Below are 23,537 nucleotides of genomic sequence, written 5' to 3'. Positions count from 1 at the left end.
ACGTCAGGCTCCCTGCATGGAGCCTGCTTCTCCCTCTGCCTGTGTCTCTGCCTCTCTCTCTCTCTATCATGAATAAATAAATAAAAATCTTTAAAAAAAAAAGATTTAGGTTACAAGTTTCTGGCAAGAATATTCTGAAGGTAATGAATGTTAGCTTGTTCCATTGTTAGGGATGCCCAGCCTGATCCCTTGGTCAAGAGGTGCCTGTCTGAACTCTACATTGTAAATGTACATTTTCCCCTTTGCAATCAAATAATCTGTGGGAAGGATTTTTTTTTTTAATGTTCCAGAGTAGTCTTACAAGTTTTGTTTTGTTTTAGATTTTATGTATTTATTCATGAGAGACACAAACACACACACGCACAGAGAAAGAGAGAGAGAGAGCTGAAGGCGGCGCTAAACCGCTGAGCCACCCGGGCTGCCCTAGTCTTACAAGTTTTGAGCACACATTACACTTTCCAGCATTCTCTTGGTTGGCCCTTCTGTTTCGGTGGACTTGATGGGTCTTGCAGTGCTAAACCATGTGAATGTCATTTAGCTAAAAAAAAGCAATGCTAATGTCTGATCATTGTGGATCAAGTGAAAGACAAAGCAATACAATAGATGAGAGAAAATGAGTCCAGTGTTTTGCATGGCTCATAGGATCCCTTTCTAGGACTATAGTTTCAAGTCTGCTCAAGACAAACCATCTGGTCTGGACAAACAATCTGGTCTGGACAAAGGGTTCATACCTATAGGGTGTCAAGGGAAGATCTTTCTTTGCTGTTTATGCCTGGAGTCAAGACATTTTCAAGTTCTTTCTCCGATAGTTTTTGCTTTTCTCTTTTTAAAAGATTTTATTTATTTATTCGAGAGAGAGACAGAGAGGCAGACACACAGGCTTATGCAGGGAGCCTGACGTGGGACTCATCCCGGGTCTCCAGGATCAGGCCCTGGGCTGAAGGCGGTGCTAAACTAAGGAGCCACCTGGGCTGCCCAGTTTTTGCCTTTCTATAGAAATGGAAATGATGGCTCTGGTTTCATGTGTCTGACAGTGTGAGTGTTAATGTCAGCTAGAATGATGCCTTTTGGAAACACTTAAATTCCTAAAGAGTAGATAACCCTATTAGTCTGTTATAGTCTTCCAGGCTAACAGTAATATGATTACAATATATTATCCCCATAGGACATGGAGAATAATCTCCTTTCCAAAAGAGGATCAGGAGGGAGGCCAAAAGAACAGTCTGTGGAAGAATACTTTGGTATTGTAGGCTGGGTAGAGGAAGCTTGCTTGGTGAAGTTATAACTAGAAGGATCAGAAGTTTTAGGATAATTACAAATCATTTGGGTATATGTGAAGTTGGGATAATGGTTTAGTATTGGGGAAATTGTTGGGTCAGGAGCAATGAAGAGTGGGGAGCTAATAAGGCAGAAGCTAACAAGGCAAAGGCTTGGCTGTGTTTTTGTACCCTTGGACACCCCCCACGACCCATTAAAATGTATGATTGTTTTTTTTTTTTTTTTTTTTAATGTAAAGAAAGGGGCACCTGGATGGTTTAGTCGGTTAAGCATCCGACTCTTGGTTTGGGTTCAGGTTATGATCTGAGTCATGAGATCGAGCCCTGCACTGGGCTCTGCACTGGGTATGGAGCCTGCTTAAGATTCTCTTCCCTCTACCCCTTACCCATTGTGCACATGCATGTGTGCTCTCTCAAATAACTAAATCTTTTAAAAAAATGAAAAGAAAGAGAAAGACCACGTTCGTAGATATTCAGTGGGTGCTAATGTGCAAAAGGCACTCTCAGTAATTCTGGAAACTTTGAAATTTGGGGTCAATTCTAACAGATTTGGTTACTGTAAGAACTTTCACTGTTGGAACAGAGAACTTCTTTATATAAGGATTTTTCTGATGGCCATGGAAATGCTGCATTGTAACATAGAAAAGAAAGTGCAGATGACCCCATAATCCTAAGCAGAGATGGCACTGAATATTTGATGTACAAATTTTAAAAATCGTTTTATGCATATATTTTCCTGTCTTTTTCTTTATTTTTTTTTTTTAAGATTATTTATTTATTTATTCATGAGAGAAACAGAGAGAGAGGCAGAGACATAGGCAGAGGGAGAAGCAGGCTCCCTGTGGGGGGAGCCGAGTGCTGGACTCAATCCCAGGATCCCAGGATCACGACCTGAGCCAAAGGCAAATGCTCAACCACTGAGCTACCCAGGTGCCCCCTGTCTTTTTCCTTTAATACGAATGTGGTATACTATATGCATTGTTCTAAGTATGATTTTGTTTTTAGATGAAATAATGATTGCTTAGTTTTCCATGGCATGACTTTGCCATAATTTTTTGTCCCTGGTCTTTTTTGTTGCACATTTAGGTAGGTTTTGGTTTTGGTTTTATTAATAGCACCAAGATAAACATCCTTGAACACACTTACTTATCCAATTATTTCTTTATGACGAATACCTGGAAGTGGCAACTGTTGGGTTGGAGTGTGAACATTTCATTTAAATATATATAGATTTAGAGGTTGCCCTCTAAGGGTTATCCCAGTTTATGTTCCTTTCAACAGGCCTAAGATACCTATTTCCCTGCATCCTCACCAACATTCATTATTATCAGTTCATTTTTATTTTTTATTAAGTAGGCTCCATGCCCAGTTTGGAGCCCAGCTCAGGGCTTGAACTCAATGATCCTGAGATCAAGACCTGAGCTAAGATGAAGAGTCAGAAGCCTAACTGACTGAACCACCCAGATGCTCCCATTATTATCAGTCTTTTGAAAATGCAAGCAACTTCTAGCTTTATCCTAAAATCTTATGTTTCATATTTGCAAAAAATAGGAAAAACTTAGTTGTAGGCAGATAGTATTTCAGAGGTAAAGAGATTCAACTCCTTGCTATAGAATTGCATTCTTTTAAATCATCACTAAAATGTAATTTTTCAGCAGGATGAGAGAGGAAATCAGAAAATCAGGAGCCCTTTTATGACCCTTGTTTGTTGTAAGGAACTCCAGTATTATGTCCTGACTGGCATGTATGGAGAAGGAAGTGGCTCTGGGAATGTGCTTTCCCATCCATTTAGGGGCCCTCCAGCTTTATCATGAAGGGAGCTGAAGCACCATTGTTCTAGAAATGAAGGCCAACAGTGTAAGGCAGTCAAACCCTAACCAGCTATAGACAGGGAGAGGAAGGAAGGCAAACAAATGGAAATCTGTCCATTTGTGAAAAAAGGAGAAAACACTTAAAATTGTGAGATTTTGAATGTGAGGAGGCTTTGCAGTTCAGTGACCTTCAAGGTCCAAAGGGAAGTGAGAAGAATCAGAATTTTTCAATATGATATCACCTTATATTTTGAATGCTTGTGATGTAATTTTATCTATGGACCTCCTGTGTATCCATGATGGGATCAAGGCTTGTTTGGACAGATTGAGAAAAGCAACCACAGAGCCAACCAGGGACAGGACTCAAACCAGTGTTGCTGGCCTCTCCAGTCAGAGTTTCCCCTCTACCTTCTTCCTTAGAAGGAAGATTTTCACGATTGCTTTCTTACTTTTCCAATCATATCTGTCATGTGTGCAGTAGATGTATGCTTCACTCCCAAAGACCGAAAACTAGAACCCCTTGTCAATATGTAGATTCTTGGTTTCTGTAGACATTTCTGATTTTGAGAAGCTCTTCTGGGCCTCAAGGTAGGGAGAACTTGACAAGTGGCCTTTTTTTTTTTTTTTTAAATTTTATTTACTTATGATAGTCATACAGAGAGAGAGAGAGGCAGAGACATAGGCAGAGGGAGAAGCAGGCTCCATGCACCGGGAGCCCGATGTGGGATTTGATCCCGGGTCTCTAGGATCGCACCCTGGGCCAAAGGCAGGTGCCAAACTGCTGCACCACCCAGGGATCCCTTTTTTTTTTTTTTTTTTTAAGATTTTATTTATTTATTCATGAGAGACACAGAGAGGTAGAGACACAGGCAGAGGGAGAAACAGGCTCCCCACAGAGAGCTCAATGAAGGACTCGATCCCAGATCCCAGGATCATGACCTGAGCCGAAGGCAGGCGCCCAACCACTGAGCCACCCAGACGTCCCGACGAGTGGCCATTATTGACAACCTTTCTAGAATAGAATGTTGATGTGGAGAGAATTCAAGTATGACAGCTGCATACTTTATGAACCTGCTCCCGCCCCCCCGCCCAGCCTGACAAAGAATGAAATTGTGAATGTTTTGTTTATTAATGTCTTTTGTCAGATAAATTATCCAATCTTGCTAGAGGAGTCTTTTTTTTGTATAATTAAATCTATATAGATATAGATATCTATATAGATATATATAAACTGTTGTAGAGAAAAGCTGTGGAGACAGAAGAAAGTAAAAGTCAATTCACATACTACTAACACCTAAGCACATGAGTAACCTTGCTTCCAGCCTCATGCATATGCTTATTATTTAGCACTAATTACCATAATGTAACAGAATTCTTTTCATGTTAAGTGTGGTAGTCTGTGCTAGGTGTTGTACATTTGTTGTGTTTATAAAGTTTCATAGCTTTTTAAAGCTATATAAGATCCTGTCAAGTGTATGAATCACAGTTAAATTCTCCATTATTTTACTGTTGCTTTTGAGTTGTTTTCCAAATTTTTGCCTTTAGAAATAATTTAATAAGACTTTGTGCAAAGAATGTCCTCATATTTGGAATAGTTTACTGAAATTGTGAGATCAGAGGATATGAGCATTTTTATGGCTCTTTGTTGAACTTGCAAATAGTTTTTCCAAAAGGTTATACCAATTTGCACTTACACCAGCGAAGTTAGTTAAGTGTAGTAAGTTTCACTCTGCCCTTTTCTGGCTGAATCTTTGTGGTGTGGTTGCAGAAAAGCCGGTATATATCTGGCTTTAGAAAACAGGTCACCTCCACCAAATGGCCATAACAGCGTGCTGTGTGCTGGGCTGTAATTCATTAATTTAATAGCCAAGTGTCTAATGTCTATCAGACATTATAGATTGAAGAAAAAAAAAAAGACAGTCTGTACTCATAAGATGCATTCAGCCTGCTGGAAGAGCCCTGCTCAGATGTATGGGGTCATGGATAAGAGTTTATGTATTAATTAGAAAAGAGCCAAGACCATTCTAATCCGGGGGTGGGTGGGTGGGATGATATCGGGAAAAGCTGTGAAAGGGGCCATGAAAGCTTTAGTATGAGCAAGTATCACCAGAGCACATTCAGACGGAAGAGTGGTCCTGCCTGGCCATGAGGTGAGGCCCGAGAGGTGGGCAGAACCTTTGCCTGGAGTCAGCTGCCATGTTGCCCTATTGGTCCCTCTCTACCGCTTTACCCCCAGGGCAGGGCCAGGGTGGCTGCAGTGCCAGAAGGGTAATGTATAGTTTTCTCTGACCCAGGATTTCATGCAGGTTACACAGTGCAGGACTGGGGCCTCTGTGTCGGCTGAGCCCCTCCTGTGGGTATGTACTTGCAGAGGTTGGTAATCATGCTGTTAAGAATCTGGGGGAGGGCAGCCCGGGTGGCTCAGCAGTTTAGCGCTGCCTTCAGCCCAGGGCATGATCCTGGAGACCCAGGATCGAGTCCCACGTCAGGCTCCCTGCATGGAGCCTGCTTCTCCCTCTGCCTGTCTCTGCCTCTCTCTCTCTGTGTCTCTCATGAATAAATAAATAAAATCTTAAAAAAAAAAATCTGGGGGAAGAAGACAAAGCTGAAGCTGAAGTGATTGCCTTAGGCTACTCGGCTAGTTAATATCTGTTTAGGCAGAATTTTCATTTCTAATCTCATGTACAGTTTAATAATTTAACAGACAATAGACTAACAGGTCAGTGGAAATGTTTACAGAGTTTTTCATAGTTGTTAATTTTTACCACTTGGGTTTTTTTTTTTTTTTTTCAATAGCTGGGAATAATAACTAGGGAGGGTGGAAAACAGAACTCTCTGTGATTGACTTGGTGGTTTTTCTGCCTCAGATGGGAAGAACTAGGAAAGCAAAAGACTTGTTGAGTGAAATTTTCCCCCAAATGATTTTGAGGGTTCTTCGCTCTCTTAATGTCTTCCCCCAAAACACAGTTTTCTTTAAATACTTTACTGTTTGAAAATTGCCACACAGTTGCTCCTGAACATTAATATAGATATGCCAAAGGCTGTAAATTTTTTGTCAAAAAAATTCCTTGATTTTCTTTTTTTTCTTTTTTTTTTTTTAAAGATTTATTTATTCATTCATGAGAGACACAGAGAGAGGGAGAGGCAGAGACACAGGCAGAGGGAGAAGCAGGCTCCATGCAGGGAGCCCTATGGGGGACTCCATCCCAGGACTCCAGGATTATACCCTGGGCCGAAGGCAGGCGATAAACCACTGAGCCACCCAGGGATCTCTTAATTAAGCAGGCTCCACGCTCAGTGTGGAGGCCCATGCCAGGCTCTATCTCACAACCCCAAGATTATGACCTGAGCTGAAATCAAGAGTTGGAGGCTTAACCATTGGAGTCACCCAGGTGCCCTGAAAAAATGCCTTGCATCTTAAAAAAAAAAAAGACAAAACAAAGCACGTTTATTTTCTTTCTTAAATATGTATCACTGTGCACTTGCAAACATGGATCTTAATATCTCTCAGTGTAGAGTATAAGCCGCCAACATTTTAAGTAGATCTGAAATGCAAAAAATTCAGGATTCATAGTACAGCCTCAGACTTACTACATTTTTATAAAACTTAATAAAATGTTAGGGGTGCACTATACCATATATGATAAGCATTGGCACCCACTATGGAAGTGTGATATTGGGAGCCAGTCAAGTATAAGATATTGACACTGAGGATCCAAATAAAAGGAATCAGTAAGCAAAGTATGGGAACAATAGCTGTGCAGTCAAGGGACTTCTAGACATTTGAGAATCTGAGAAGTTGATAGAACATAGTATTTTTTTAAAAAACTTGGACTCTGGAGACAGATCTTGGCTATACACAGGTTCCTTTTCCAGGCCTGAGTCCCCCCATCTATAAAATGAGGGTGTGAAAAAAAATTAAAATAAATAAATAATTTAAAAATGAGGGTGCAGTTACCTACCTGGATTTAGTGTGAGGAGGAAATGAAGTGACAGGTATTTGAGAAAGTGCTGACACACAGGTGCTGGGGAAGTGTATTACTTCTCCCAGGGAGCCATCTCTTTATAAGCAGAATAAGTGACTGCATTTTTTACAGAGCACCTCTGTGCAGAGCAGTGAACACTGTTAATCTCTGTTTTTGCTGGTAGAAATGAGTTGTTTTTCAGGCTCTGGTTTTTCTCGGAAAATATTGGTCAAAAATGGTAGTGCAGGTTTTGCAGATACTCTGGCACGGCAAAACTCAAGTCCAAAACGCCTATGTCTGTTCTTTGTTTCTTTCCCCTTAATTTGTATCCTTTCTTGTCTGTGGGGGAAGGGAGAGGAAGTGAGCAGCCTTCCTGTTCTCTAGTTATTCCTTTTCTGCTTCTCTTCTCTTTACATTCTCTCTCTCTCCCCATCCTTTATTTTATTTTGAGAGCGTGGACATGGCATACAACCCTAGCTCATGGATATGTTGCAGTGTTTTCCTGGAATGTACTTGACAACTGTTATAGATCACACCTTGCGTGGTCTGTAGGGGTGGGCAGAACAGAGAAGCCTGGTGTGAGCTCATCCAGGGGAAGGACAGGGCGGTTGGCAGCCCACTCAAATGTGAAGCAGCACCTTTGCTGCCTGTCAAAAGCCCTCCCTCCACCCCAGCTCTCCCACTGTAGTTGGTATGAATGGTCCCTGGCTTTCAATCTTGACATCTTTACTCCATCTGCTGGCTCCAAATTTGGCAGACAGGATATTCCTCCTGCTGCTTCACGTAGATCGAAAATAGGGCTTTTGGTAAGATTCGGACACCCAGCTTTTAGTAACCAAGTGGGATTCTACACACACACACAGCCTCAGTTCATCCAAAGAACTTTCTTCCTTTGCTTAAGGAACTTAGGTCTAGATACTAAAAATGTCAGCTGAATATCTGAAGCCATGAAAGTGCATAGGGGTGAATTTGCTTGTTTTGATTGATACCTACTAGTTGGCCCACCTGAAATCTGATCCTAGACTATTTCTTCAATGTCAAGCCCCTAAATATAGCACACAAAGCCCTTTGTAATCTTGGCACCCTTTGTTTTTCTAGCCTCATCTCACATTTTCGCTATACATACCCTCAGTCCAGCGTACTGAACTGCTTTTCAGTCCTCAAGTGCGCTTTCTCCCTTGATGCCCGTTCATCCTCATGGGTGCTGTTCCCCAGCCTGTTCTGCACTCTTCTTTTAAGACCTACTCTAGACTCTTCTTCTTCTTGAGAGTGTTTTTCCAACCTTGCCCTCACAGTATGATATAGTAGCCACTCTCCTGTCCCTTGGAAACATGACTAGTTGTTGGTTTCCTTGTCTGGGTCCTGCACTGCAGATAATCACAAGGACTGTATCTTATTTATAGTTAACTTTTTATCCACAGAGCAGAGGGCAGTTCTTGGCACATAACAGATGTATAATGAGTGTTTTACCTGGTTTGCCTTTTGTATGCTTCTTTTTATAAAAATGTGTGAGTGTATAAAATTTCACCTTGTTGCTGAAACAGCACACACATGTGTGTGCACACTATTAGCGCTCTTTGCTTTTTTTCATTTAAAAAGATAACCTTGGAATTTGGTTCGCAGATTTTCTTCATTCTTTTTGGGGTTTTTTGGAGGGGGTAAATTTTATGGAAATATAACATACTTATTAAAATGTTCACAAATAAGTGAACAGCTTGATGAATTCTTATGAAATGAACACGCTTGTGTAACCAGTGCCCAGGTCAAGAAATAAAAAAAAAAATGCCAAAGCCCTCTTTCTCCACTGCCCACTCCAGAGATACCTATTCTCCTGACTTCTTACACTGTAGACTAGTTGTTTAGACTTTATGTAAATGGAATAATACCATGTGTTTTTTGATGTCTTTGTTCTACAGGATGTATGAGAGATCAGTGTGGTTGCATACAGACTGTTCATTCTGGTTGCTATATAGTATTCCAAGATTCACATAAGCTACACGTTTTTAATTTGTTCTACTGTAGATGGACTTGTAGGTTCTTTCCAGTTTGGAGCTATTTTTAATGGTTCCTCACTCTTTATGGCCTCATAGTGCTTTATCATATGAATGTACAGTAATTTTTTCAACCAGTCTTTTCTGGATGAACATTTAGGTTTTTCCCAGTGTTTTTTTTTATTATTATTATAAATAATGTTGTACAAAGTTTTGTTGTGTTTTTTTAAAGATTTGTTTATTTTTGAGAGAGTGTGTGTGCATGCAAGTGGGGAGAGGGGCAGGGGGAGAATCTTCAAGCAGACTCCCTGCTGAACAAGAAGCCCCATGGAGGGCTTGATCTCTACCTATGAGATCATAATTTGAGCTGAAACCAAGAGTCGGACGCTTAACTGACAGAGCCACTCAGGTGTCCCTGTCGTATAAGGTTTTGAATAAACTTGTGCATTATATTAAGGAACATGAAAAAAAACTTTGTGAGGAGGGAGAGTACCAGAGAACACATTTGGGGGGAAAATTAATCTATGTAGTGGGTATGCTGAATTAATAAAAAGGAATTGCTTAACTTTTCTTAGGAATAGGTTGGGGAACGACATTTTGGATTTCTCCCATAAAGGAGAAGGAGCTAATATAAGAGAAGGACTTGGAATCCCAAACCTATGTCTTCTTGGGCACAGCTTAGTTCAGAAGACTCAATTGTTTAGTGTCCTGACTAACTCACTTATTCACATATTGGTTGTACATCTTCTATGTTCCAGACACACTGTTCTAGCCACCAGGGGCATAGCTCCTTGCACTCATGGAACTCACATTCTAGTGAGGAAATAACAGTAGAATGGCAAATAATAAGAAAATGTGTAGTATGTCAAGTGGGAAAATAAAGAAGGGACGTTAGATTGGGCTGTGTGTGTGTGTACATGCATGTGTGCATGTTGGGGTGTTTGTGTATTTGAGGGTAAGACACAGATCTTTAAGAGTGGTCAGGAAAAGAATGACTTTCTTTTTCTGCTTTTAGCGTACCAAGCCAGATGTAACAAACATTAAGAATACACATTTTTAGGTTAAAAAATTATGAAATCTTTAAGTATAGAGAATCTTGTAATTTTGTCTTTTCCTCAAATTATTTTGCCCTTAATCTGGAATGTTAGGTCCCATTATCTTGCGAGGAATTTTATAAGTCAGAGTCTTTTATTACTATGTGTGTTCAAGTGAAAATCATTTACCTGATTCATATGGATATGGAGGCTGACCGGAATTCTAATGGAAAGTAGAGTATGTCTTCCGGTTAGGAGACCCAGTGCTTTGCTCCCAGAAACGCTCCAGTTAATGCCATGGCCCAAGGCTGCTTACATTGGCACCTGGATGGAAATTTCCAATTATGTAAACCTGAATGGAGCTTATTTTTCTCCACTGCATTATGGTCATGAGAGGTCCCTCAACCTAGATACTGGGGCTGGATAGTAATTACGGTTTCTTGTGGAAGTGTAAGAAAGTAATTAGTAAGCCTGAATTTGTAGTAAATGTTATTTTAGCATTTATCGCCCTGCTTTATAATTTCATATTTGTGTCTGTACCTTATTCTGTGTTGTCTTACTTATACTTGGCCCCCTGTGGCCAGTACTGCCTGTAAAAAGTACCCAGGAAAACAGGTGCTCGGTAGATACTTGTTGACACAATGAAGGACTTAACAAGTGTGTGCCAATTTAAATTAGGTTGTTTTTTTTTTCAGCTGTGATTCAGCTACCAATGATAGAGACCATATTATTGGAAAGTACTGTTTTCCCAAAAACTTCAAAATGATGTCACCTCTGGTTTTTTTTTTTTTTTTTTTTTTTTTTTACTTCACTGACCATGTGACCTTGGGTAAATGACTTATGGAGGACTTGGCTTCCTTATCTAAAATAAAAAATCAAGATGATATCTACCTTACAAAGATGTGAATTTTAAATGAGATAATTTAGATCAAAAGCAATGTGTGTGCATATGAACTTCCTAGCTTAGGCCGGATCCACATGCCAATTTCGTAACAGGACTTTTAATGGGGACATTTGTAAGGTCCTGCGGTTTGATCTGTATAACCAAGTGCCTGAGCACAAAAGACGAAAGAGGCAGCTTTAGCAGCCCATATTTAGAAAGAATGGAGGATTTTTGCCTCCAGCAAGCTTAATATGATTCGGTGTGACTGCTGTTTATCCATGACATTCAGCAATTATCAGTTGATTACCCACAAATAATGGCAACTTCTAAATTCTGTTAATAGAAATGTCTAAAACAGAATTTCCCAAAGTTCTGCAGGGAATCACTTGATGTTGCTTAATCATCTGGAGGAAGTAGGGCTGGTTTGGGACATGGCTGGTTTTAGATAGTTGAACATCTCTGGTGTAGAATTTCTTTAGCCTTGTATTATCCTGCATTGTGAATCACCAAGAGGAGGTCTAGTGGACCACTCTGTAACAGATGGAAGAGGGTTGCTGGTGGTCCTGCTTGTTTCTGGGCGCATCAGCCTGCACCTGGACTGCTCTGTGAGCATGGCACCACTTCTTGTCAAGTGAAGACTGCTGGGCCAGTATCTCCAGGCCAGCAGCCAGGATGTGGAGGAGGGGCACACAAAGGACAAGGGGCTGCCTAGCCTTGGGAGGCGGGGCCGGGTTAGGTGGGTGGAGGGAAATTGAAAATGCTGTCTTGGGCTATCCCAGGCAGGAGAAAGGGATTTGACTGTTCTGTCAAGAGGTGGAATGAGAACCAGTGGGTAAAAGTGATTGGGAAACATTTTGGAACCAACCCAAAGTAGGATTTTCTTCGAAGACGGCTGTGTTTTACATACTGACTCAGTCTTCTTGGAAGGCACGGTTGTGGGGTTGGTGTGGAAGCATTAAAGGTGTTGAAAAGTATTCTTCACAATCCCGTCCAATCCTGAGGCTATGAATTTGTGTTTATTTTCTTCCTCACCCTTTTATTTTTTTCAGCATTGTGCTAATTCCTGTAGATAATCAGAAAGAGCATAAATAGGTGATTTATGTACATTTGTTAATTGAATGACAACCCTAACGTGAGACAGCCACCTAAGGCAAAATATAAACAAAAGGCACATTTTTAAATAATCTGTAACAGTACTGCAGAAATTTGAGGAGGACCGAAGATATATGTAAACTGGGGGTTGAAGAATTAATGAGATTTGCATGGCAGACAGGGGAGCGGAAGCCCCTGGATGGAAGGCTTTTGAGCAGGAGCAGCATGGATAAATCTGTAATTAAGAAAGATCCATCTGGTACCTTTGTGGAGGAGATAAAGACTGCCTTCTTAGCAATAATCGTGTAAACCATGTGGGTACCTGAAATCTTTGAGGGATGAGCGAGGTCTTAGAGCTTAGTCCTTTGAGCATAAATATACCTGGTGCGGGATCCCTGGGTGGCGCAGCGGTTTAGCGCCTGCCTTTGGCCCAGGGCGCGATCCTGGAGACCCGGGATTGAATCCCACATTGGGCTCCCGGTGCATGGAGCCTGCTTCTCTCTCTGCCTATGTCTCCGCCTCTCTCTCTCTCTCTCTCAATGTGTGACTATCACAAATAAATAAAAATTAAAAAAAAAAAAAAGATATACCTGGTGCAAGGTCCATTGCTCAGCTGACCTTGGTGAAGCTGCATGGAGAACCTGAGATCTAGAAATTGTAAATTGAATAGTATTACTGGCCTCTTAGGATAATTATGAGGATTAAATGAAATAAAGAATTACATAATTAAGGGCTCAATGTTACTCATTATTTATTATGTAGCTGAAGTTCTCTAGAGCCATCATTCTGGAAATGTCCTCAGACCCTCCACATTGGTATCACTTATGAGCTTGATGCAAGTGCAAATTCATGGGCCCCACTTGGGATTCCAGAATAGAGGGAGGGAGCGCCTGGATGGCTCTTGGCCTCATCTCAGGTCATGATCTCGGGGGTCCTGGAATTGTGCCCTGTGTTTGTCTTCGTGCTCAGTGGGGAATCTGCTTTTCCCACTCCTTCTGCCCCTCCCCCTGCTTGCTCGCTGGCTCTCTCAAATAAATGAATAAATCTTCAAAAAGTAGGGTAGGGGTGGAGAATTTAAAAGAGGAGCCAACAGCAGTGTCCTTTGCAGTGCAGAAGATAAAAGTATGAAGAAGACTGAAATTTAGAGGAAGGGAAGTGGTATATTTTTTGCAGTGCCCAGCTAACAGCCTTACATGAAATGTTTAGTATTTGTTTCGGGGATCCCTGGGTGGTTCAGAGGTTTAGCACCTGCCTTCAGCCCAGCGCGTGATCCTGGAGACCCGGGATCGAGTCCCACATCGGGCTCCCTGCATGGAGGCTGCTTCTCCCTCTGCCTGTGTCTCTGCCTCTCTCTGTCTCTCATGAATAAATAAATACAATCTTAAATAAATAAATAAATAAATAAATAAATAAATAAATAAATAAATAAATATTTCCATATTCTTTCTTTTAAAGCCCGATGTGGGACTCGATCCCGGGTCTCCAGGATCACGTGCTGGGCTGAAGGCAGGTGCTAAACCTCTGAACCACCCAGGCTGCCCTTGTTTTCATATTCTTGAAGACAGCTAGTTTAGTATTATGTTGGGGTTAGAAGGAAGATTTCAGGGCAGTTATATGTAATATGTGTAATGTACTTACTTTGTAGCCCAAATGTTAAAAAAAAGAAAAAAAGAAAAAGAAAACATGAAACCACATTAGAAATTCGATACTGGATGGAGTTTAAATCTTCTGTTTAGGGATATTTCTAGACTGTCTTACCCCTGTGACCAGGCACTGTGCTATCTGCTGTAGATAAAAACTGAGATGTGACTCTTGCTTTTTACTGGCTTCACAGAATTTTTTTTTTTTTTTAAGCATTTGGAGCTATCTTTTCCCGTAACTTTCCTGGCCATAGAGAATAAATACTCTTATCTGATCTCTACTCTGCCCCTGCCAGAAATTGACCTATGGTTGTCTTCCAGTTGCTGCAAGGCCTACTTTGAAACTACCTTGGTTCTGAGAGCATTATGAACATTGACTTGTCTTTTATTATTTTATGGCTCAGGATATACCTTAGAGATCATTGATATCCTTAGGTTTATGTCCCTGTTTAATGTGGGCCACCTGGGGTTTTCATGGAGCGTTTTGCCAGTTGGTCTGTCCCCATCCCCACCCCTGTCACCAGTACAAGCACCAAACACAGTAGCTTGAAATAAAGTAAATTGACATCTAGGGTTCATCCATTTAGTCATTATTTACTGCGCATTGTGTACAGGACACTGTGATAATAATGATGAAGTGGTGACAATAAAATATGTTTCGTGGAAGAGCCAGGACAGCCTGAGGCCATGTGTATCAAGTCTGGCAGAGTGGCCCAGGCTGTTGGTAGCATATCTGCCTGAGGCCTGGTTGGAGGGCAGCCAACCATCCAGATGATCTCCAGCGCACACCAGAGTTTGGATTTGTAAATGTGCCACCCCTGTAAGACACGCCCCCTTCTACAGTGGTGAAGAGAAAAGTGGGTAGATTAGAATGGCTGGTTAGGAAGCCGTCTTTTAAAACCTTACAGCTCCTTGAAAATGGATGGCACGGTGTTTGAGATTGGAAGGGGGAATACAGGAACTCTACTGAGTCATCTTTTTGACTCCCTCATTTCACATCTCAGAGACACTTCAGAAAAACTCAAGTGGAGATCCTTCCCTAGGGATGACAGTGATTGGACTGTTAAGCTGAATAATCATGTGTTTAAGAATGAATTTTTTGTTCTGTTTTGCTTTTATTGAAGTATAGTTGATGTATTTGTCTCAGGTGTGCAACGTAATAGTTCAGTATTTGTATATATTATAAAGGGAGTGTGTTTCAATTGACACTGGGACCAAACTGTCTGTTCTCTTCCCGTTGCTTTGGATTTTAGGGCCAAGACCAGATCTGGACCTAGATGTTTCTAGTAGGCAGAACAATCATTGCTTTCCTTTCTCTGAGGATAGCCAGTGAGCACTGGGGAAGTAAACTTAAAGTGAGATGAGATTGTTTTTAATACTTGTTTTAATCAATCCATAAAGGTTTTGTGATCATCACAGTGCTGGGATACAGACTGGATATTTGAATACTTGGTGGAATGTAGCTTTTTTAATTTATGGGTTTTGTTTGGGTTTTTTTCCTAAAACTGCCGAATACTGACAGAAATTCCCCTTAGTCCTACTGAGCTACCCAGGAAATGTTGTTATCCTGGAAACATAGAGCCCAGTATGAAAAATAGAGGTAAGGCATTTTGGGATTTTAGAACTGAAATAAGTTTTTTGTTTTTTTTTTTTAAGAGAGAAACAAGGAAAGCCCAAATATGTTTGTTTTCTTGTTTTGTTTTAATGATTGCTTTTGAATTCATGTCTTTTTCCCCTTCCCTTCTGTCTTCTGCAGTGAACACCTACCTCTTCATGATGCAAGCTCAAGGCATTCTGATCCGGGACAACATGAGAACTATTGGCGCTCAGGTTTATGAGCAGGTGGTTCGCAGTGCTTATGCGAAGAGGAATAGCAGTGTGAATGACTCAGGTATATTGTTAGTAGAAAAGTGGCCTGATTAGAATGTCTCCTCCCCGGGCAGCCCGGGTGGCTCAGCGGTTTAGTACTACCTTTGGTCCAGGGCAGGATCCTGGAGACTGGGGATCGAGTCCCACGTCGCGCTCCCTGCATGGAGCCTGCTTCTCCCTCTGCCTGTGTCTCTGCCTCTCTCTCTCTCTCTCTGTATCTCTAATAAAAAAATAAAATCTTAAAAAAAAAAAAAAAGAATGTCTCCTCCCCACAAAGGTAAATTTGGTTCGGATAATTATTTTTGATGGGAAAAAATACATTATAAAAGAGAAGGTTTGGCCAGTCATATTACCTCATTACTAAAAAAGAGACTTGCAAAATGAATCCTTGTTCATGTTGCTGACAGTATAATAAGGGTGGCTGGATAGCTGCAGTTTCACTCCTAAGACTTTTCAGGGTAGAGGAGGCAAGGAGTATCTTTTAAGACCCCCCTCCCCTTTTTTTTCAGTGGTCTAGCCTCCAAGAGAGTACCAAAATGAAGTATATATTTAGGACACCAGCAAAACAGGAGCAACCAAAAGCTGTTTCTGGAAAGAATTTGATTTCAAAATATGTTCCCATACAACCAGACTTCCTTATACTTACTTATTTAACAGCTCAACATTGTGGGGTTGGTTTGTTTTGTTGCATATGGTGGTGTTAGTGGTGGTCCATTTTATTTTCTTTTTTATGGATTACTTGTTTATTTATTTGACAGAGCGAGAGAGCAAGAACACAAGTAGGGGGGACGGGCAGAAGGTGAGGGAGAAGCAGGCTCTCCGCTGAGCAGGGAGCCCAACAATATGGACTTGACAATGTGGACTCATATCCCAGGACTCTGGGATCATGACCTGAGCCAAAGACAGATGTCTAACCAACCGAGCCACCCAGGTGCCTCTCCATGGTATTTTCAAAGCAAATCTGGCTCTGCTTGCCGCACTGTAAGAGCTGCTCCAACTCTTTTCTTCCTGTTGGACTGTACTTGAGTTTGGTCAGCCCAGTAGGACTTGTGTACCTTGTTTATGAATGCTTTGAGACTTTAACAACTTTCCATTTCCTAATAATCACATAATCTAGGACAGTCTCCACAAATTTAAAAAGCAATTTCTGGAAAAAGTTTCATTGTTCACCTGGTTTACCTTCCCTTGTCAGGTGTAGTTTTCATCCTGTGGTTTACTGCTAGCTACATGGCTGAGTTTGGTGGTTAGAATCATTCAGCTTTGCAGAAGGCTTTTCAGACTGTTAAGCTAAAGATAGCAATGACAGACACAAGAATGAACATTTCTGCCTTCTCGATCTTTGGAACTTTTACCTGTGGCTTTTATTATCTTGTAAGCAGTAATTATATAAAGAGGAAGAAAGAACACAGAGGTTAGATGGCTTGCCTAACATTATATTAAAAGAACTTGCTCCTGAATCATAGTTTTGACTCTTAACTATTTTTATAAACGCTAAACACAGCAAGTTCTTCACCTTTGAAAGCTGTCTTTTTTGTCTCTCTTTTTAACTCTTCCAAAAATTGAACGTAGAAAGTATTTCCAGATGGTTAAATGGGACGATCGTGAGGCTTCTCCTATCTGGCCAGGGGCGATTTTTATTTAAAAAATAGATTCTGAGATTTTATTTTGCTAAGCATTTGTGATTTGCCTTTTATTCCTTTAACTGAGAACTAGTGTGCTTTCCTCACTTCACTCAAGCCTGGTGCAGTATTCTGAGCATCGTTTAAGAAATATTCTTTTCTCCAAATCAGCCCTCTTTTCTTCGGTAGTGAGTCCTGCGATTGTCCAGAGCTCACTGTAGAATGTGAAATTGCTTTGCAAACATTGCAAATGAGAATTCTGTGGTGCTTGGGATCTAGGAGAAAGCATTGCCTCTCAGAGAGCAGTGAAATTCTTAAAAGAATTGACCACATCCTCGTTTATCTTCAGTCTGCCCTGCTGGCCACCTTAGCAACAAAGGAGTAGAGTTAGCAAACTGAAGCTTTGATACTTCCTCTCTTCGTGTTTGCAAAGAGCAAGTGATGGACTTTTCAGAGTTTTTCAGCCAAATTGTGGTTTCAGGGGACAATTACCTGAGCTCTGAACCAGACCTGGAAGAGGAACCAGTAGAGTGCCTGAGGTCTTGGGAGAAGACTGAGCACACTTCTGTTTCCTAATTCATCGTGTGTGGCGTTAGACTTTGCAAATAATCCCCACACACTATGTCTCCCTTGACTCAAGCGTGGCCCTGTCCGGTAGGCAGGATTTTATGTGACTTCTACTTCTGTGTAATACAAATAACTTGGGGGTGTTGGAGTGATGGGTCATATGACTTTTCCTGAATCCCGCCCCAAACCTGCTTCTCATCGTGTGATGAAACTAGGGAGTTCTTTGCTTCTCCAGAGCTCTTTCCCGTGATGAATCAGTGAGGAAAAAGGAACATTTGTGCTGCCATGACATTTATCCAGTCCAAGTGTTCATGCCTGGCCAAGGTCAGATGATGCTAGGACTTCCATCTGGGCATTTGGCGAAGTAGTCTGTTTTATCTCTGAAGTTAGCAGGGCACAAGCAGGATTCCTGTCCCTTCACAAGCACAGAATCTCACTGACTCCCTCAGGGCTTATTGTCCTTGAAAACCAGGTACTGAGTGACTTGCACCCTTGGAAGGCATATCCTGGGACTCGTTATTTGACTTTACATGTGTTTATTTTCAGATTATAATACACCAAAATACTTCTTGCCAGCATCCCTCTGGTTGGAGTAATAATCCATTTTGTGTTCATGGTATCTATTTCCCTTATAAATTGGAAGTCTTTGCTATCAGGGGCTGTCTTACTATGTGCTAGACAGTTTACTTGCATTGCCTTGTGGACTTGTCATAGGAACTCAGTGTGGTAAATGCTGTGTTCCCACTTTAGGGATGAGAGGGCAGAAGCACCCAGGAGTTATAGGACTTGATGTGGCTGTGGGGTTGGGCTTGCTGACCTCTAGGAACCCACAGTGCCTTCATTGCCTCTCCAGTCTGTGTAGCCCCAGCACAATTATACTGCCTAGCATATAGGCCCCTCAGGAAGTGGTTTTTGAGTGCATGAGTGAATAGATTTAACAAGAAAACATTTTATGTGTAACCTAATTCCGAGATTACCATCTTAATTGGCTTCTGTGTTGTTGGCACATCCTTGGGGAGTGGAAGTATTAAAAAGGAAGTAGTATTTCACTGGCAGTGAATCCAGTGAAAACCCACCATTTTTATTCATTCCAAAATAGTTCTCTGTCTGTCACGGTCAGAGGGAAGACTCTGGGCCTGAAGCTGCTGAGAAGGTTGGGTGACTGTCATTTCTGACCTGACCACTCCCTCCGGGAGCCATTGGGAGGCTTGACAAAGGTAGCAGGACTGTGGTGGTCGCAGGACTGAGGTGGTTCTGTGAGCTCTGCAGCTGCATGCACCCTGGACACAGTGCTAGGGCATGCACCTACGATCTGCAGCCTTCATTAGGCCAAGTGTAGCTGAAAGCCCTTGTGTGACGTTTAAGTAATGCTAGCTTTCTTTACCTTTGAAAGCTAAAATGGTGATTGTCTAATAAGAATGCACTTAAGGGAATGAGGACTGTAAGCCAGGAAATACACCTGATGTGGTAAATTAGAGAAGCAGTTTCTTGTCACCAAAAGCCATGTGTGTGTGAGATTGGGAATCCTGCAGAGCTTCCTGTGAGTAGTGGCAGAGATGCTCAAAAGAACATTGGCATCAGAATAAAATTCTCTGGGTTCATCTTGTCCAGCCACTTAGGGTTTTTTTTTTTTTTTTTTTCTTTTTAAAGTTATTTCTGTTCTGGGGTAATCTCTACTCCCACAGTGGGGCTCAAACCCACCACCTGAGATCAAGAGTCTTACATCTATTGAGCCAGCCGGCAGCCCCCCTCCCCCCCACTTAGTCTTATAGATAAGGTGAGTGGTTGAGTGACCTGTCCTTTCTCATTCTTAAATATGAGTTTGGAAGTGTCATTCTACCTGTAACTTTCACCCAGCGGGACATTTCTTACCTCTATATATACGTGCATACACACATAGACACAAACCTCCTCACACCTCTGGCCCGGACCCTCTTACAGTCACATACTCAGAAGAATGTTCTCTTGCCCACATCCTTGGAAACAGGTCTGTTGCCATAAGCAAATAACGTGAATAAAGTCATTGCCGGGGTGTTTGGTAATATATTCAGTGAGCTAGATATTCTTATTCTTTCCAGTTTTTAGATGCTCAGCCCATGAGCATTCCAATGTCTGCTCACTGAGCAGGTGCAGGGTCATCCTTAGGCATGCTAAGTTGTGAAAAATGCTAATTCTTTATATTGTACAGATATTCATTCTGATGACATTTTTCTAGTATATAAAATTTCCACATTTTTCAAGCAGAGAGGTAAGTGTTTGGTCTTTTCTCAAATGGAAAGGGAAAGTGGTGGTTCTTCCTGGAATCTATTGGTCAGTATTTCCCAGTCCCTGCTCAACTGGGTTTGGTAAGATAAGGGAGAAGGCAGATTTTTGCCACTCCTATGTATTAGGGTAGCCATCAGCCCGAGTACACATGGAAAAACCCTTCCAAGACGGGGCTTTAAAAAATACCAATGCATGTACCCCAAAGATTCTTATTTAATTAATCTGGAAAATAGCCTGGGCATTATTAGGATTTTTTAAAGTCTCATAGATGATCTAATGTGCAGGCGTGGCTGCTGAACCACTGGTATAAAGCAAAGTTGAATAATCAGGCCATCTGAATTTGTAGGTAGGAAGGATATCTGTTGTTTTTCCATTTTATAAATGTAGAAGCGGTGCCTTCTTTGCCCTTCCTGCCTCCCATGCTGGGAGAACATGTCCTGATATAAAATAGATTACACTTAAATTAAAAAATAAAGCCATGGCCATAGAAATTCATCAGGCTTGTTTTATCCTGCCAGCCCCTTCCTTGTTCGGGAGGGATGCTCTGTAGAAGAGGAAGAGGAAGGGGCGCCTGGCTGACTCAGCCAAGGGAGCTTGTGACTTGGCATCTCCGGGTTGTGAGCTCAAGCCCCTCACTGGGTGTAGGGATTACTTTAAAAATCAAAATCTAAAAAAAAAAAAAAAAAGAGGAAGAGGAAAAAGCTGTCATTTGGAAGTGCCCATTTCTGGGCAGCTGGAAAGGAGACCTGGCACCCCACAGTAGTCAGGCAGCTTTACCAGCTCACAAGCCGTTAATTTCCTCTGCCTCTTCCACTTCTTTAAAAGGTTTCTACTGGTGAGAAAGCAGGTTTCAATTAAATTTTTTTTAAAGATTTATTTATTTATTTATTCAGAGAGAGCGAGAGAGAGGCAGAGACACAGGCAGAGGGAGAAGCAGGCTCCATGCAGGAAGCCCGACGTGGGACTCTATCCCGGGTCTCCAGGATCACACCCCGGGCTGCAGGCGGTGCTAAACCGCTGTGCCACCGGGGCTGCCCTCAATTAAATTTTTATGTAAAGAATTTAAAATTAGAAATTTTAGGTTTAAAATTAGAAATTTTAGGTGGAAATGAAGGTTTTTGAGGGGGGAGGTTTCTCCTCAAGGTGTAGGGCACGTTTACTTCCACTTAGCAGTTGTATATTTGGAGGCACCTGGGTGGCTCAGTCAGTGAGTCGTCTGCCTTCGGCTCAGTTCATGATCCCAGGGTCTGTTTCTCTGTCTCTCTCTGCCACTCTGCCTACTGGTGATATCTCTCTCTCTCTCTCTCTGTCAAATAAATAAATGGAATCTTTAAAAAAAAAAAGTATATTTGTGGGGTCTTTAAAAAATTACTATTAATTTAGTAATCAGAAGAAAAAATAAGTGGTGCTGATTTTTGTCTTTTGTTTTGCTGGTTGCTATGGGGCTTATTAGTGTTTGAAGGGAGTAGAAACGGCTTTATCTGTATCTTCTCACAAACCCTCAAGGTAGGATTGCTAAGGCTAGAAAGTGTCTTGTCTCTTCTACATGTTAGTTTTGTTTTCATTTATTTCCTGTTTAGGTTATAGTTCTAAGGCTTGGTTCTGTCATTGCTCGGAATTACTATTCTCTTCTGTGATTTTTTTTAATTTGCTTATGAAAATGCTATTATAATGCCTCTGGGAATTTCTTCTCCTTCAGAGAAGCAAATGTAATTACCGTGATGCTGTTTCGAAGCGGCTTTTCCCTCTACACATGTGCATATCACAAAATACACATTGTCTGGTACATGTGAAAACTTTTCTTAAAGAAAATCATTTATATATTTATACACACACACATATAATTAAGCAAAATCAGAATTATCCAGAGTAATGATTAGTATTGGAGGTTCTTGACATAGCTTTTTGAAGTGTTAATACCTTCAAAAAAGATCAATTTAGGACAGGTTTGCATGTACAAACTGAGGACTTGGGGCTAATTTCTGTGTAAATGTAATTTTGCCTTTAAGGTTCATGTTGGTTTTGTTTATGCCCATTAATGCAGGCTTGGTGTTTTTCAGGAAAGCTGTTAAGAAAAAGGATAGAAAGCATTCTGTGTCCTCCCCTGTCCTCCCACCCCCACCTCACCCCCGTTAAGAGACTGAATTCTCTTCAAGTCGACTCTGAGTTGTGTCCTGTGGGCACTTATAGAGCAGATAGTGTGTGCCTATATAAAGGATTCACTGATTTTATTAGCTGTTGATTCTTGGAAACCCTCTCACAATGTTGTTTAAAAAATATCTGAGTCGAAGATTGTAGAATTCTCCAGCGCAAAAGCGAGTTTGAATAGGAAGTTTTAATTTTCATAGAACCTGCCTGAATCCCAAAGGGGATTGGTGAGTAAGATGTTAGTACTCTGAAAAAATAGTACAGTGTAATGGAAAGATCACTAACCCAGAGTTTCTCTGTCGTGCACTAGCCAAGTCTCCTTGTACCAGTCGTGTATATGGTGCCTTGGTTTCTTTATCTGTAAAAACAGAAGTTGGAGGTCCTCTTTCACGCAGATTCCCTAGGGACGACAAGAAGATGTGTGTGTGTGTGTGTGTGTGTGTGTGAGAGAGAGAGAGAGAGTTCAATGGCATAAACCCTGAAGAATGAAGAGAGCAAGAAGTTGGAAGTCGGAAAGCAGATGGACCAGTGATACAGGGCTCAACAGACCTGGGAAGACAGACTGTTAATGTGGCCTCGGGGAAAGCTGCTAACCACTGCAAAATCCCCCAGAAGCTCAGGAATTAGCAATATCAAGTACTTTTGCAGATAAGAATAAAAGTGGCAGCTAAGATAAAAATTAGTTGAAAGCTATTTAAAAAGCAGTCAGATACCCAGATCCTTTCCCCATCCCGGCAAAAGACTAGAGACTTGATCACCCTCAGGGATGGCAAAACGGGCCCCTCAACTTGGGGCACCTGGCTTGGCTTAGGTGCGCCCAGCTCCTTTTTCCTCTTCTGTCCCAGTGTGCCTGTAAAAAGGACTACACCCTTCTGGCAAGAGATTAGAGTGCTCTGGGGGCTCCTGGCTGGCTCAGTCAGAGAGCATATGATTCTTGGTCTCAGGATTGTGAGTTCAAGCCCCACGATGGGGGTAGAGATTACTTAAAAAAAAAAAATCTTAAAAAAGAATAGCACTCTCTGGGCAATCTGATTAGACCAAAAAGAAAGAACCTAAGATATTGATGCTGGAGGCTTCCAAACCAGACTTCTGACCAGAACACCCTACAATGAAGAACCTCAGTCAGAGCCCTTCCAGTTAGCTGATTGGTACCCCATTCTTAAATATTAGCAGGTGACCAAGGAGCACTGTTCTAGAGATGAAAACAAATAAGCAGCAGCAAACTGGGAGAAGCAGGCTATGCTGGTGAAAGAAAATGCCAAACAGCTATCACATATGTGATATGTGAGGGTAAAAGGATTGCAAACATGAAAAAAGTATATTGTAAGAAATGAATATTCAGGAAAAAAAAAGGACTTTTTAAAATAAAAAAAATA

General features: G+C 41.4%; 1 protein-coding gene across 2 annotated transcripts in view; it reads left to right on the top strand.

Moving 5' to 3' along the window:
* B4GALT5 (beta-1,4-galactosyltransferase 5) overlaps positions 1 to 23,537 on the top strand; it is a 75,960-nt gene that overhangs the window by 40,389 nt on the left and 12,034 nt on the right. For both annotated transcript variants that reach the window (XM_072801427.1, XM_072801428.1), the window contains exon 2: positions 15,450 to 15,584. In XM_072801427.1, coding sequence (XP_072657528.1) covers positions 15,450 to 15,584 — 135 coding nt within the window. The remainder of the gene's footprint in view (positions 1 to 15,449; positions 15,585 to 23,537) is intronic.

The sequence above is a fragment of the Canis lupus genome, chromosome 26 (genome assembly GCF_048164855.1).
Source record: "Canis lupus baileyi chromosome 26, mCanLup2.hap1, whole genome shotgun sequence".
Classification (NCBI taxonomy): domain Eukaryota; kingdom Metazoa; phylum Chordata; class Mammalia; order Carnivora; family Canidae; genus Canis; species Canis lupus.
This window is presented reverse-complemented; position numbering and strand designations above follow the sequence as displayed.